The sequence below is a fragment of the Euprymna scolopes genome, chromosome 40 (genome assembly GCF_053919585.1).
Source record: "Euprymna scolopes isolate OS-2025 chromosome 40, ASM5391958v1, whole genome shotgun sequence".
In the NCBI taxonomy this organism is placed as follows: domain Eukaryota; kingdom Metazoa; phylum Mollusca; class Cephalopoda; order Sepiida; family Sepiolidae; genus Euprymna; species Euprymna scolopes.
Genome location: NC_136521.1, coordinates 55,732,254 through 55,745,572, shown reverse-complemented (window position 1 = coordinate 55,745,572; position 13,319 = coordinate 55,732,254). Strand labels below are relative to the sequence as shown.

At 30.3% G+C, this 13,319-nt stretch overlaps 1 protein-coding gene across 32 annotated transcripts in view; it reads left to right on the top strand.

Moving 5' to 3' along the window:
• The window catches only part of LOC145265579 (uncharacterized), a 101,482-nt gene that overhangs the window by 41,926 nt on the left and 46,237 nt on the right, over positions 1–13,319 (top strand). For all 32 annotated transcript variants that reach the window (XR_013864678.1, XM_080121569.1, XM_080121577.1 and 29 more), the window contains exons 9-18: positions 95–193; positions 501–604; positions 1,681–1,813; positions 2,707–2,825; positions 3,347–3,496; positions 4,108–4,278; positions 4,895–5,074; positions 5,504–5,621; positions 6,247–6,320; positions 9,955–10,042. Coding sequence is in view for 31 of the 32 variants with exons in the window: in XM_080121569.1 (XP_079977695.1) it covers positions 95–193; positions 501–604; positions 1,681–1,813; positions 2,707–2,825; positions 3,347–3,496; positions 4,108–4,278; positions 4,895–5,074; positions 5,504–5,621; positions 6,247–6,320; positions 9,955–10,042 (1,236 nt within the window). In the remaining variant the exon portion in view is untranslated. The remainder of the gene's footprint in view (positions 1–94; positions 194–500; positions 605–1,680; positions 1,814–2,706; positions 2,826–3,346; positions 3,497–4,107; positions 4,279–4,894; positions 5,075–5,503; positions 5,622–6,246; positions 6,321–9,954; positions 10,043–13,319) is intronic.

Here is a 13,319-nt window from a genome sequence, read left to right as displayed (position 1 = left end):
TGTGCTTCAATATATTACGTTAAAACATAAAATTCTCCAACACTGTTCTCACTATTCTTCGTTTGTAAATTGTTATTTTCGCGTCATTTTCCAGATCTGTTGGAGAAATCTCGTGTCACCTTCCAGCAGTCCGCTGAGAGGAACTACCACATCTTCTACCAACTCCTCTCACCTGCTTTCCCTGAACTGATCGGTGAGTACCGGCCAATTCACTCTTCTGCTTTATCTCACAGTTCTATTTATTCACCAGACGAGATCCTACCTAAATATGTTTCCGACTTTAATATCAGCATTATTTATTTGTCTATTTATATTCCAGTCAATAATTTTGTGTCAGCGTTAAAAGAAATAAAAAATACATAAATATACGGTTAGGAATGAATCCATCAATTCGTTAAAAGTCTTAATATGCCGTGTTTGTTTGTTTTTTTTTTTTTTTTGCTTTATAAATGTTTTTTTATTTTGTTTTTATCGATATATATATAATGTTATTCTTACAGAAAAAATTCTTGCCGTCCCTGATCCTGGTCTGTATGGATTCATCAACCAGGGTACCCTTACCGTCGATGGTATGGACGATGAGGCTGAGATGATTCTCACCGATGTAAGTATATACTAAGTATACATCTTTGCATAACTAGTTGCATACTAATATTGAATGCTGTTCTTACTCGAACATAGAAATCTATTTTTCAAATGAGAAATATCCTAAGTTCAATACAAAACCAGGCTTCGTTTTACATTTCGAAAACATTAAAAATTCTACCCAAAAGAACCAAACCTCAAAAGTTTTCCTCATAAATACCACAATAATTACCATCAATAAAAAACTACATAAATATACATAACAAATTACCCTTCTCCTTTATATATGAGAATTGTACATGTTAACATACTTAAAGGAATAAATTGTAAGATGGTCAACATATTGAAATTTGGAATATAGACTTTTGTCATTTATTTGTTATATGCACTGTAATTACATTTAGTTTCATAAATTAAAATAATTGATATAAACAAAAAGTGGAATATAATTCCGCAGATATATATATATATATATATATATATATATATATATATATATATATATAGCTTATTTTCTAAAAAAATATTTTTCTCTCATATATATATATATATATATATATATATATATATAAAAGATAGAGTAAAATAAACTGTCTATAGAAAATAAGCTACACACATGTATATATATATATATATATATATATATATATATATATATATATATATATATATATACACTAACTAGTACAAAAATAATTCTTTATTCCGGAAACATACGTTTAAACCAAAGAAAAATGCATTTATCTTTTGTAACTACTGAGATACTGAGATAAGAAAAATTGTCTGCATCTCTCATACAATTGAATTAAATCAAGTCTTTGATTTCAAGTAACATGTCTACTCAATTCTTTAACTCCCCCCTCCCCCAAAAAATCTGGCTTCCTCGATATGGATGATTCTACTTTGGAGGTATCAGCCTGATTTATTTTTTATGCTGTTGATAACTGTGAGAGAAGCCTGGCTAAAAATGTAGACTTAGCTAGTATGTACAGACTTCGCACTAAATTGTATATTTTGTATTCTTTGTTTCTTTTCCTTGTTGTTATTTTTACGGGCTTTATACATTATTTGATTCCTCTTTATTTCTCCATCTAGACCGCCTACGATGTTTTGGGATTCTCTGACGATGAGAAATTGTCCATGTACAAATGCACTGGTTGCATTCTCCACTTGGGTGAGATGAAATGGAAACAGAGGGGTGAACAGGCTGAAGCTGATGGAACAGCCGGTAAGCACTTGTGTAACCTTTGCTTCTTACTTGTATCTCACTCATTAAGAAAACAAAACAAATAAAATTTAATTAAAATAAAATTATAACAAATCCGACAAAACGTAAATTTATAAATAGAAATTTAAACACAAATACAGATTTACAGAATAAGTAATAGTTTTATAGCAAATTTCGCTTAATTAATAATTTAATCGCCAAGCAATACCGTAATAATTAGATTTAGCTTTTTTTTTAGCTTAAAAATCTTGTAATGGATTCTGATGAAATTAAATCAACACTATAATAAATAGTATCAATAAAAATACAAAATATAAATTTATGTTATAAATAGAGATGTAAACACAAATACAGATTTACAAAATAGTTAACAGTTTTATAACAAATTTCACTTAATTGATAACTTAATCGCCAAGCAATACCGTAATAATTAGATTTAGCTTATTTTTAGCTTAAAAATCTTGTAACGGGTTCTGATGAAAATTGCAAAAACCAATTCTAGACTTAAAGCTTAATTATATTATACGTTGATTTTAATATTTGTCAGAAAGACGTAAAAGTGGTGCAAATCTTCGGATGAGCATTCTTCTAGTTCTCCTTAACGTTTGCCGCACTTTTACATCCCTTTAAAATCAACATATACTGCTACTAAACCTTATGTCCAGAATATCTTTTTTCTGTTCTGTTGGAGGAATTCGTTTTACTCGTCTTCGGTTGGAAAATCTAGTTGTGTTCTTAATCCAAACGAGACGTAAAAATCTCATTAGCAAGCCCGCTAATTTTTGTTGAAAGTAATTGTTTAAATGAATAACGAAAGAATTGATATTAATCGCGATTATCCTCCATCTTGAATGTGTACATTACAACCATTTGTTTTCTTTCTCAACTTACAGAGGCTGAGAAGGTCGCTTTCTTGTTGGGCGTCAACGCTGGTGACTTGTTGAAATGTTTGTTGAAACCCAAGATCAAGGTCGGTACTGAGTACGTCACCCAGGGCCGTAACAAGGATCAGGTAAATATTCTTTTATTAATCTAATATATCAAATCATATTGACCATATTTTAAAAGTTTGACCTAAATAAAATTTAAGCTGATGAATCAAACTTTGATTCTTACTTGTCAAATTTCATTTGTTATTGTTGTACCATGTTATTTGCAATAAAATAAGTAACTTGTTACCATCTATTAACAAATACATATTTAATTTGATCTGGTGTTTTCTTAGTATGTAGAAATTCTGAAATAGTCACCTTAAAATTTTTATAAAGATTCTTGATGGTTTTCCAATAGTTAAAACAAAATAAATTACTTTTCATATAACACGATATTAGTTTGATGAGGCTGTAGAGAGAATTTCCTAAGTCAATGTGCATAACTTCGCACACCTTCTGAAATTATATTGTCTGGATTTTAAAAGTTGCACCTAAATAGCATTTACGCTGACAGATCAAACTTTCATAGGATTAATATAATATATACAGTTATTTTCTTAATGTTCTTATTGTTAAATTCACGTCTCACCTTCCTTTACAGGTCACAAACTCCATCGCTGCTTTGTCCAAGTCCCTTTACGATCGTATGTTTAACTGGCTGGTCAAGAGGGTCAACACCACTCTTGATACCAAAGCCAAAAGGCAATTCTTCATCGGTGTATTGGATATTGCCGGTTTTGAGATCTTCGACGTAAGTCTTTCATTTCTTTTCTTCTTCGATGCTTGAAAGTTCTTTATAAAATTGAAAAAAAAAAATAATGCACATTTTTTAATTCCGAACCTAACGATGGATGAGTTAATTGAGAGCTTTAATCTGATTAATTGAAATAAAACTTATATTCTCCCTTCATAACCTTATTGGTATCTAAGGCTACAATTGTGTTTAGTAAAGCTCTCTTTCTCTCTTTATATATTAATTAAAACTATTATATTAAAATGCTACAGTTATATTAAGTAAATCTAATTTTCAATCTTTTTATGCATTAAAACTATTATACCCAGTAAACCTCTCTGCCCTTCTCTTTTCATATATTCTATTAAAACGTTACCATCATAACCAGTAAAGTTCTCTTTCTCTCTATTTTTTTACTCATTAAAACGATTATATAAAAATGTTACAATTACACCCAGTAAAGCTTTCTTCCTCTCTTTTCATATAATAATTAAAGCAATTATATAAAAAATGCTTGTGATAATCAAAGTAAAGAACAAATGATTAAGTATTTAATATCTTTATTTTGGTGTGTTTCTTTTTGTATACAAATCTTTGACGTGTTTCTTCTGCTTCTTTCTCCTCTATAGTTCAACAGCTTCGAACAGTTGTGTATTAACTACACTAACGAGAGGTTGCAGCAATTCTTCAACCATCACATGTTCGTACTTGAGCAAGAAGAGTACAAGAAGGAAGGCATTGTTTGGGAATTCATCGATTTCGGTCTTGATCTCCAAGCTTGTATTGAGTTGATCGAGAAGGTAATTTTATTTTACATTTATATATGTTAGGTATACTTACAAATAGTCCGCATATTACGACAGTAAATTTAATTTGTGCAAAAAAGAAAACATCTCTCTTAAGGATCTATAATTTCAACTTATTCTTGTAAGAATACATAAGATTATAAAAAGACTTTATTGGAGATATTTGGATCAAATGGATTTGAGCCAACCTACAATATAAGATCAAATAGATTTGAGCCAACATAAAATATAAGATCAAATAGATTTGAGCCAACCTAAAATGTAAGATAAAACGGATTTAAGCTAAGATAAAATTAGCGGCAAACAAAAAGGAAACATTTTGTTTTAATACCATATTTGTTTATACTTCTTGTATATTACATAAGTTAAAAACTGATGTAGAACGTTTAAATAATTTAATTTAATTCGGAAATAATGCTCAAGATTGTATGATATTTTAGGTATCTCTATATATATGTGTGCTTTAAATAACGTGTATTAATAAACAGTTGACTATCTTAATAAGAAAATAAGAAATACATATTATGTAAATATTCAAAATGTCCTATTTAAATTTATATTACAAATTCTATCTTTATTTTCTTTATTTTTCAACTTTTCAAAATCACAGCCCATGGGTATCTTGTCCATCCTTGAAGAGGAGTGCATGTTCCCCAAAGCTACCGATACTTCCTTCAAGAACAAATTGTACGACAACCATCTTGGCAAGAACCCAATGTTTGGCAAACCTAAACCACCCAAGCCAGGTTGCGTTGAGGCTCACTTCGCTTTGCACCATTATGCTGGCAGTGTAAGTATCATTTACCGATTTTTTGTCCTTATTATCCAATCCCAACATTCTTCTATTCTGATAACTATATAAACAATATGTTATTAATACATGCTTTTAAGATTAATAAAGGCGATATACTCTAATATCTTTCGAGATAAAACCTCTTCATCAAAGTAGTATTTCAACCCAGAAAACAGCAATCTTTCCCCTCTTCGTCAGAAACATCGCTTATGCGATGAGGACACTGGACAAAATAAGGGAAGCGAGAATGATGAGATTGCTGAAAATAAACCAAAGAGGTTATTTAATACATGTTATATTATTTTCTGAAGATTAATACAGATTAATACTGTGTAATTGTCTGGGCCCCTTTATAAAGTCTTTATTTTTTTTCGGCATGTCTGTCTGTGTCCTAACTCACTGAACCATGTTTTTTGTTTCTTGCAGGTGTCTTACAGCATTGCAGGTTGGTTGGACAAAAATAAGGATCCAATCAATGAAAACGTCGTCGAACTGTTGCAAAATTCCAAGGAACCCATCGTCAAGATGTTGTTCACACCCCCCGGTATGTATTACTCATTTCTGTACTATCCCACTTCTTCTGTGCAATCTTCCTTTAGTGTTCGAATAAATATTTATATAAAATAATGTTCCAATGGGTGAACTTAAAAAAAATGTCTCAAACTAAAATTAAAAACCGTATAAATCGGTATAGAAGGCAGAAAGGGAAATGTTAGAAAACGTCTCATTATGGAAATAAATCTGATGACTTTTTTTTACAGAATTATGATAATTTCGGACATGATTTCTTTGAAGAATTCCATCTCTTCCCTTAGACGCAGCGAACACTGATATTATTGTTTTCCACTTTCCCTTTGCAAAACTCAACCATGTTCTGTAAATCTAAAATCAGAAAAAATAGTTTTCCTCTACAAAACAATCAAACCAAACACGATCAATAAATATTTAAGGATATAAAGGACTCTAAGCATAAAATCTATTTTTCTAAAATTACTGGATTAAGCATTAAATAACCTGAAAAGGATTGATATGCCGTAAAACAAAACAACCATTCCTGTCTCCCTCTTTTTTCTTCTTCTTCTTCTTCCTTTCTTTTCACGTTTTACTTTTTTAGATATTATATATGCCGCATTGACTATATTTTTTCTTCTCTTTTTTTCTCCCTGCAGAGGATCCAAACCCTGGTGGTAAAAAGAAGAAGGGAAAGTCCGCTGCCTTCCAAACCATCTCTTCTGTCCACAAGGTTGGTATACAACTTATTCATTATACATAGACTTTTCTGGACACGCGTTTATAGTCGAATGCTGTTAATTAAACATCAAATATTTTCTAGCATGCCAACCCCAATTCAAGACATTACGACTGGTGGATATATATATATATATATATATATATATATATATATATATATATATATATATATATATATATATATATATAAAGTGAATGTGTATCTGTGTGTCTGTGTACATTTCCCTTCGCAATAACTCTGCAATTTTAAGTCTACAGACTCGAAATTTGATATACAGAGTACTGAATTTTTGGAAAATCTTTGTGATCGGTTTTCGGCCAGAAGTTTGGCTGTTAAGGGGTTAACGTTCAATGATTTGACCTTTGAGAACTCTACCAAACCCTTCCGAGAATTTTGGGTCTAAACACTTTGAAATTTTAGATATAGGTTCCTTGGACATGGATCTAACTGAATAACTTGATTTGAGCCCAAAATAATAAATGTTAAGGGGTCATAATAGAGGTCAAAGTTTAAAAAAACTGACAGTTTTTCAACATACACCTCCAAACACCCGGGCAACGCCGGACTGAAATGCTAGTATAACATAAAAATGCTACACTAGTTTATTATACATACGGTTTGCCGAGCCATGTAATAAGATTCTCGGATAGTGACCTTTAAAAAAAACATAAAAAAAAACAGCTTACCTTGTAGACTTGTATGCAATCATGTGTTTGTTTTGTTTTTAGCTGTTTTCACTCGTGAAGTAACCCATTTCGGCTTCCAGTTAATGTCGGTTATCAGGAGAGAATATGCACCGTTTCAGGGCCTTCCTCTCGACGGCTTTTCCGTGTATCGGTATCCCTCACTGATACGAGGACGAATTATCTGAATTGCATTAATAGACAATCTACACTACCAGTGACTGGTAGTTTTCATTAGGAATCAAGTGTGTTTTGTTAATTTACAAATATATATTATTATTTTGGACAATATATGATGTAACTAATACGCTTGCTGAAATATTCTGAATGCGTCAAATTTCGCTTGGATATTGCACATTGTAATAGCTAGCACTAGGATCACAGGTTACTATTTGATTAGTATCAGCTCGGTCGCCCGTGTAAAAGGTGGTTGACGTTGCAAGTGTCGAAATCTTGGTACTTATACACGAATGTTACCGTGCTAAAATAACGTTATCATTTAGAAAGCTATTCTTAACATGGAGAGGGTGTTTTGTAACTATTCTGTACTTTCACCCAACAATTTAATGATAAAACAAAACAAAATATCGTAAAACTTGTATTTAACTTGAAAATATTATTTTTTTAATAGCACAGTAACATAACTGCATAAGTACGGACATCTTTAATGATCTTAGGCTCACAACTATCGATTCATGTGAACGATGTACTTTACAACTTCAATAAGCACTACCCTAACAGCAGTGCTAGTAATATTTGGAGTAGTAGAACTGTCAGGTTGAATAGTTTTCTGTTTATTATTATTGATATGTCAGTTATTATTATCGCTTATATTACAATTATTGCTGGTGTTATTATTATTATGACTATTTATGATTATATAATAAATCTTATTTTTCAGTGTTTTATTAACTATTTCTATCTGTTTCGTATTTAATTTCATTCATTTTTTTCTTCTTTCACGCACTTTCTTTTACTCTTTCATTGTTTTTCTTTTCAATTTCGACTTGGCAAAATAAGCCATTGTAATATACTAATTCAATGATTGAAATGCTTAGAAAGGTAAGCACAAGATAAATAATACGGGGCTTATTTTTAATATCACACGTGGACGATCATAACAACGAAAAACTATCTCAGCAAACAAACTGCGTTTGATGTTTTTCTTTTAATTCACGGGAATGAAATGTAAACAAGTATTTTTAACATTAAAAGAAAATATCTTACTTACCAACATTTTAGTATTGAATACTTCAGATATATATAAATAGAACACACTATATATAATTATATATATATATATATATATATAATTATTATTTCAAGTATATATACATATTATTTCAACACTGCTCAATACATGAGCAACTAAGCTAACATATACATGCATATATATATATTATATATTATAATTATTATATACATATATTTAATCTATATATGTATATACATATTATATACGGTATATATGTATATACATATTACATACGGTATATATGTATATACATATTATATACGATATATATGTATATACATATTATATAATATAATATATTAAATACATATATCTTATATTATGTATATATCATATTATTTATATGTATTATAATATATATTATATATGCATATACATATTGTATATATATTATGTATATATCATATATATGTTATATATGTAGATACATATTGTGTATATATTATAAATATATCATTATATATATATACATATATATGATACCGTTATCTTATATATTTTTATAAATCATACACAAATTTTATATTATAGACATATTATATGCGAGCAGGGAGGTCCGACGTTTACAATCAAATTGATTGATTGTCTGCTCTAGTCGGAGACCCACTTCCTTGCACCGGGAGGAAGTTTTACCTGTTACCCCAGCGGTGACTTAGTCCACAATACAATAGATTAAAAACATGTTTAATCGAGTTACGCACGTGGTTCCAAAAATCATTATTAAAAGTAATCATATATATATATATATATATATATATATATATATATATATATATATATACACACAATTAAATAGTAATTACCACAATCATACCAATGGTTTCCTTGCAAACTCAATTCATCGGTTTCTCTCCAATGACTTTGAAATTACAAATCCAAAGAAACATTTATATGATTGTTATACAGAGAATATAACTATTTTGAATCATATTTTACACTTTTCTGCATCACATCAAGAGATGCTTATTAATATTCACCCTATTTTTTCATTTATGCCATAAAATGTCTTAATATATATATATATATATATATATATATAAATATGTACGTATTTTGTATGCCTATATTTTTTTTTGCATGCTATATATTTATATATGTATAATTTTTGCTGTTTCTATGAGTGTGGCTACCCGACTCCTTGGGAGCTTTAACTAAGGACAATATACCTCACAAGCATCTATTTATGAAACGAGACCTTTTTTTGTTACATAACGCCTAACATTTATAGTTATTTGGAGTAAGACGATCGCACAAGTGTTGACGTGGTTGAAGTGCCTCATCCACCAGTACCTACACAACCAATTCAACCCTGAGCTGTCCTGCTCTTTATTTTATATAATATAATATAGTTTTATATGCAAGAGGGCAATCGTACGTGGTGGCTCGTCTGCCCGTGGTCGAAGTGCCTTTTCCACCTGTCTCTACACCACTTATTGAACCCACAACCTCCCTTCTAGTCTTTTTATATAATGCAATATGGTGTTATGGCCAGAAGTGCGATCGCACAAGTGGGGGGATCGTCTACCTGTGATGAAAGTGCATTGCTCACCAGTTGCTACATCACCAATTCTACATTAAGCCTCTTGTCTTTTTTAATAAATAAATGCTTGTGGGGTAAACTATCCCTGAATTTTTTATTAGACTCTCTTACAATGTGCAACACGTCGTCGCTATTCTATGATTTTAGGAATCCTTGAACAAGCTTATGAAAAACTTGTACAGCACTCACCCTCATTTCGTGCGCTGTATCATCCCCAACGAGCTTAAAACTCCAGGTAAATATTTTGGCTGTTGGCCAGAAAAGTATTGCGAGTGCTGTGAAGTGACTTCCCTACATCTTCCTCTTATTCTGATTCTGACCGGCATCGATCGGTTGGTAATACCTGCAAGACCAAAAAAAAAAAAAAAAAAATGGATGGTTTGACCCCCTTCACAGAAAATCTTTCTTCCCTTTTTTTTTTTTTTTTTAAAAATAATACTTTTCTTCTTGATTGTGCATGACCTGTAGCAGAGATTTAATAAGGATGTCTTAGGATTATATTGCTTGCACTTAAACAACAAAAAACAAAACAAAAGACAGGCGAAATACATTTTTTTGGAAAATTTGACACAAAAAAAAATCGGGAACATTAAATGGATGATGAATTTCAGCACACAAAAATATCATGCGAAAAAATAAAAAAAAAATAATTGTTATTTTTAATATGGTTTGCTTGAATCAAAATACTGGCTAAATACACACACATGCATATATATACCTATATATATACACGCATATACATATATTTCATCCTTTTAGGAATCTTCAGTGCAGGGTGTCACGATTAACACCAGTCGACAGATTCGAACTCGGCAACACAAGCTATATCTGGCTCGATTAGCAAAACCGTATCCATTCGGCTACCATTAACCGCGTGAAATAACGTTGAATTTAAACATTTTAATTTTAAATGATCTTTACGTCAGTCAGTCAGTGATATATATATATATATATATATATATATATATATATATATATATATATATATATATATATATATATATATATTAGCCTTTTAATTGATTGTAAAACAATAACTATTAAATTCGCCGAATAAGCTGAATTTACAACAATTTATAAATTGGAAAAAAAAAAACTGGTGTCTAAGGCTAATCAACTATTGCTGTTATATATATATATATATAAAGTTTTATAAATATATTTTCAAAACCTTATACCTAGCTCTACTTAGACACCGAGCACTGTCGAAGTGAATACTGAAAATAGATACATAAATGTTATGTAGATACAAAAACTAATAATAATTATAATAATAATAATAATATATATATATATATATAATCATTATATAATTATAATGCCAGTTCTTATATAATATTATATATATTATATTATAATAATATATAGTTTATATATTAGTATTATTATAATATTAATTCACTAATATTTGTTCCCTTTTATAAAAAATAGCTATCACACACACACACACACAAACACACACACACACATAACGTATATTTATAATATATACAAAACACGTAGTCTGCTGGTGTGTTGTAGAAAGAACGAAACTAACATTTCTATATTTCTATAACCATAAGTATCTTAATTCACCTTTTTTCACCTTTTCTATTTTACTGATATTTTGCTGTGTTTTTTCTTCCTTATAATCATTTCTTTTCTTTTAATGACCTTTTTCTTCAGTTCGGACAGACAAACAAAATGGCGCCGATGAATCTTAAGTTTGTTATCGTTTGAAAGAATAATACATCTGCTTTTTCCTTGCAAAAGTTGTTTTTCCTTACAAAAGTACACGCCGGTAGAGTCGCATCTAAAGTACTTCGCTCCTTAGTGGGCTTATGTTCTAGCTGGTTTAACAGCCCACGAAATAGTTCATCGACCGGCGAGATGACAAATTCTGAATTAGAAACATAGAATAAAAACATTAACACGGTGTAAAGAGACCGGGTCGACCAACTATACTTAATTCACCAGTAACATATATATTACTTATTTATTCCTTTAAATTGTACTGGTCTCTTAACAAGCTCAAGTTGAATAACTCTTGTTCGAAAAAACAAGAATTATTCACCGTGAACTATTCGGTAACAGTTATTCCCCGTATCTGAATTTTATTTGAAGGTGATTATTTAAGAATGTCTAGATAAGTTATCACACTGCCAAACAGGATTATTTTTTTTAATAATCTGCAGCGCAGTACATTTGTATATAGTAAATAACAACACTCAACAATAACAAATGAAAAATGGCTAGTCAGAATCAAACTTATTTTTATGGAAATCATTCTATGAAACCACTTGATGTTAAAAGCAAAAAAAAAAAAAAAAAAAAAAAATACCACTTCAAGCCAACGATACGTGTTAGATTGATAGAATGCGACACAGAAAACAATTCTTCTCTCTTTGCCAGAAACAACATTCATAGAATGTGAGAACTAAAGAGGAAAATGAGTTAAACCCGAGTTACAAAACTGCCTAAAATATACACATGGTTCACTTTTTATCGTTCTCTATACTATGAAGATGTAATATTTAAAATCCCGGAACATTATAACGGGTTGAGACTTCTGATAAAAACTGAATCACAGTTAATTTCGAGTTAAGCTCAATGTATCTATTTTATAGGTGCAGAGCATATATAGTACAAAACTTTGTTGATATATTGGTAGCGAAAAAATCTGAAGTAAATAGATTCTTTCATTCGCTAACAACATTTTTTGTCTGTGTTTTGCCTTTTTTCTTTTAATAAAAAAAATTCTTCTTTTTTTTTCCTATCGTCTAACCTGACCCATGTTTCCTCCTTTTAAAAAAAAATTCCTGATAACATATTTCTTTTTTTCTCTCTCTCTCTCTCTGCCGCCCGATATCGTAGATGTGTGTGTTTGTTTGGTTTTTTGTTTTTTATTTTTATTTTTTAATCTCTCTTTCTCTCTCTTTACCTTTTTCTCTCCCTTATCCTTTCCTCCTTCTTTTTCTTTTGTTTCTTTTTAATTACCTCTACTTCTCTCTCTCTAAAAACGCATGGTGTGTTTTCCGTAGGAGTGCCTCCTTAAGTTGATGGCTCATCTTCGCTCCACAAACCCCCATTTTGTTCGATGTATAGTTCCCAACGAAAGGAAACTGCCAGGTAAGAGTGCCCGTATGTCCGCCAACTGTTCGTCCTTACAGAATCGAATTCATATACATGTATATACTTATATGCATATTTTTTTAAATGTGCAAGATATTTTTTTTAACCATAAATAAATGTTTAACATGAACTGGACATCAAGTGTACGATACTAATTCATCTCGTCTGAATCTGCTGTTGGCACTGGTTTACTCGATATTTTTCTTGTTAGAATTCTTTCTAGAAACATCAAATACCACGTATGAAAATTTATTTGTAAAACATTATAGATTTTGTAGATATTAGCGGGGGGCGTCTGGCTTTACCTGGTCGTAAAAGCTAACAAATTTACTGAATTTCCATTACTAACGATTACTATATTGTCCAATTGACTACTGTACACTCTTCAAGCCTTATCTTCG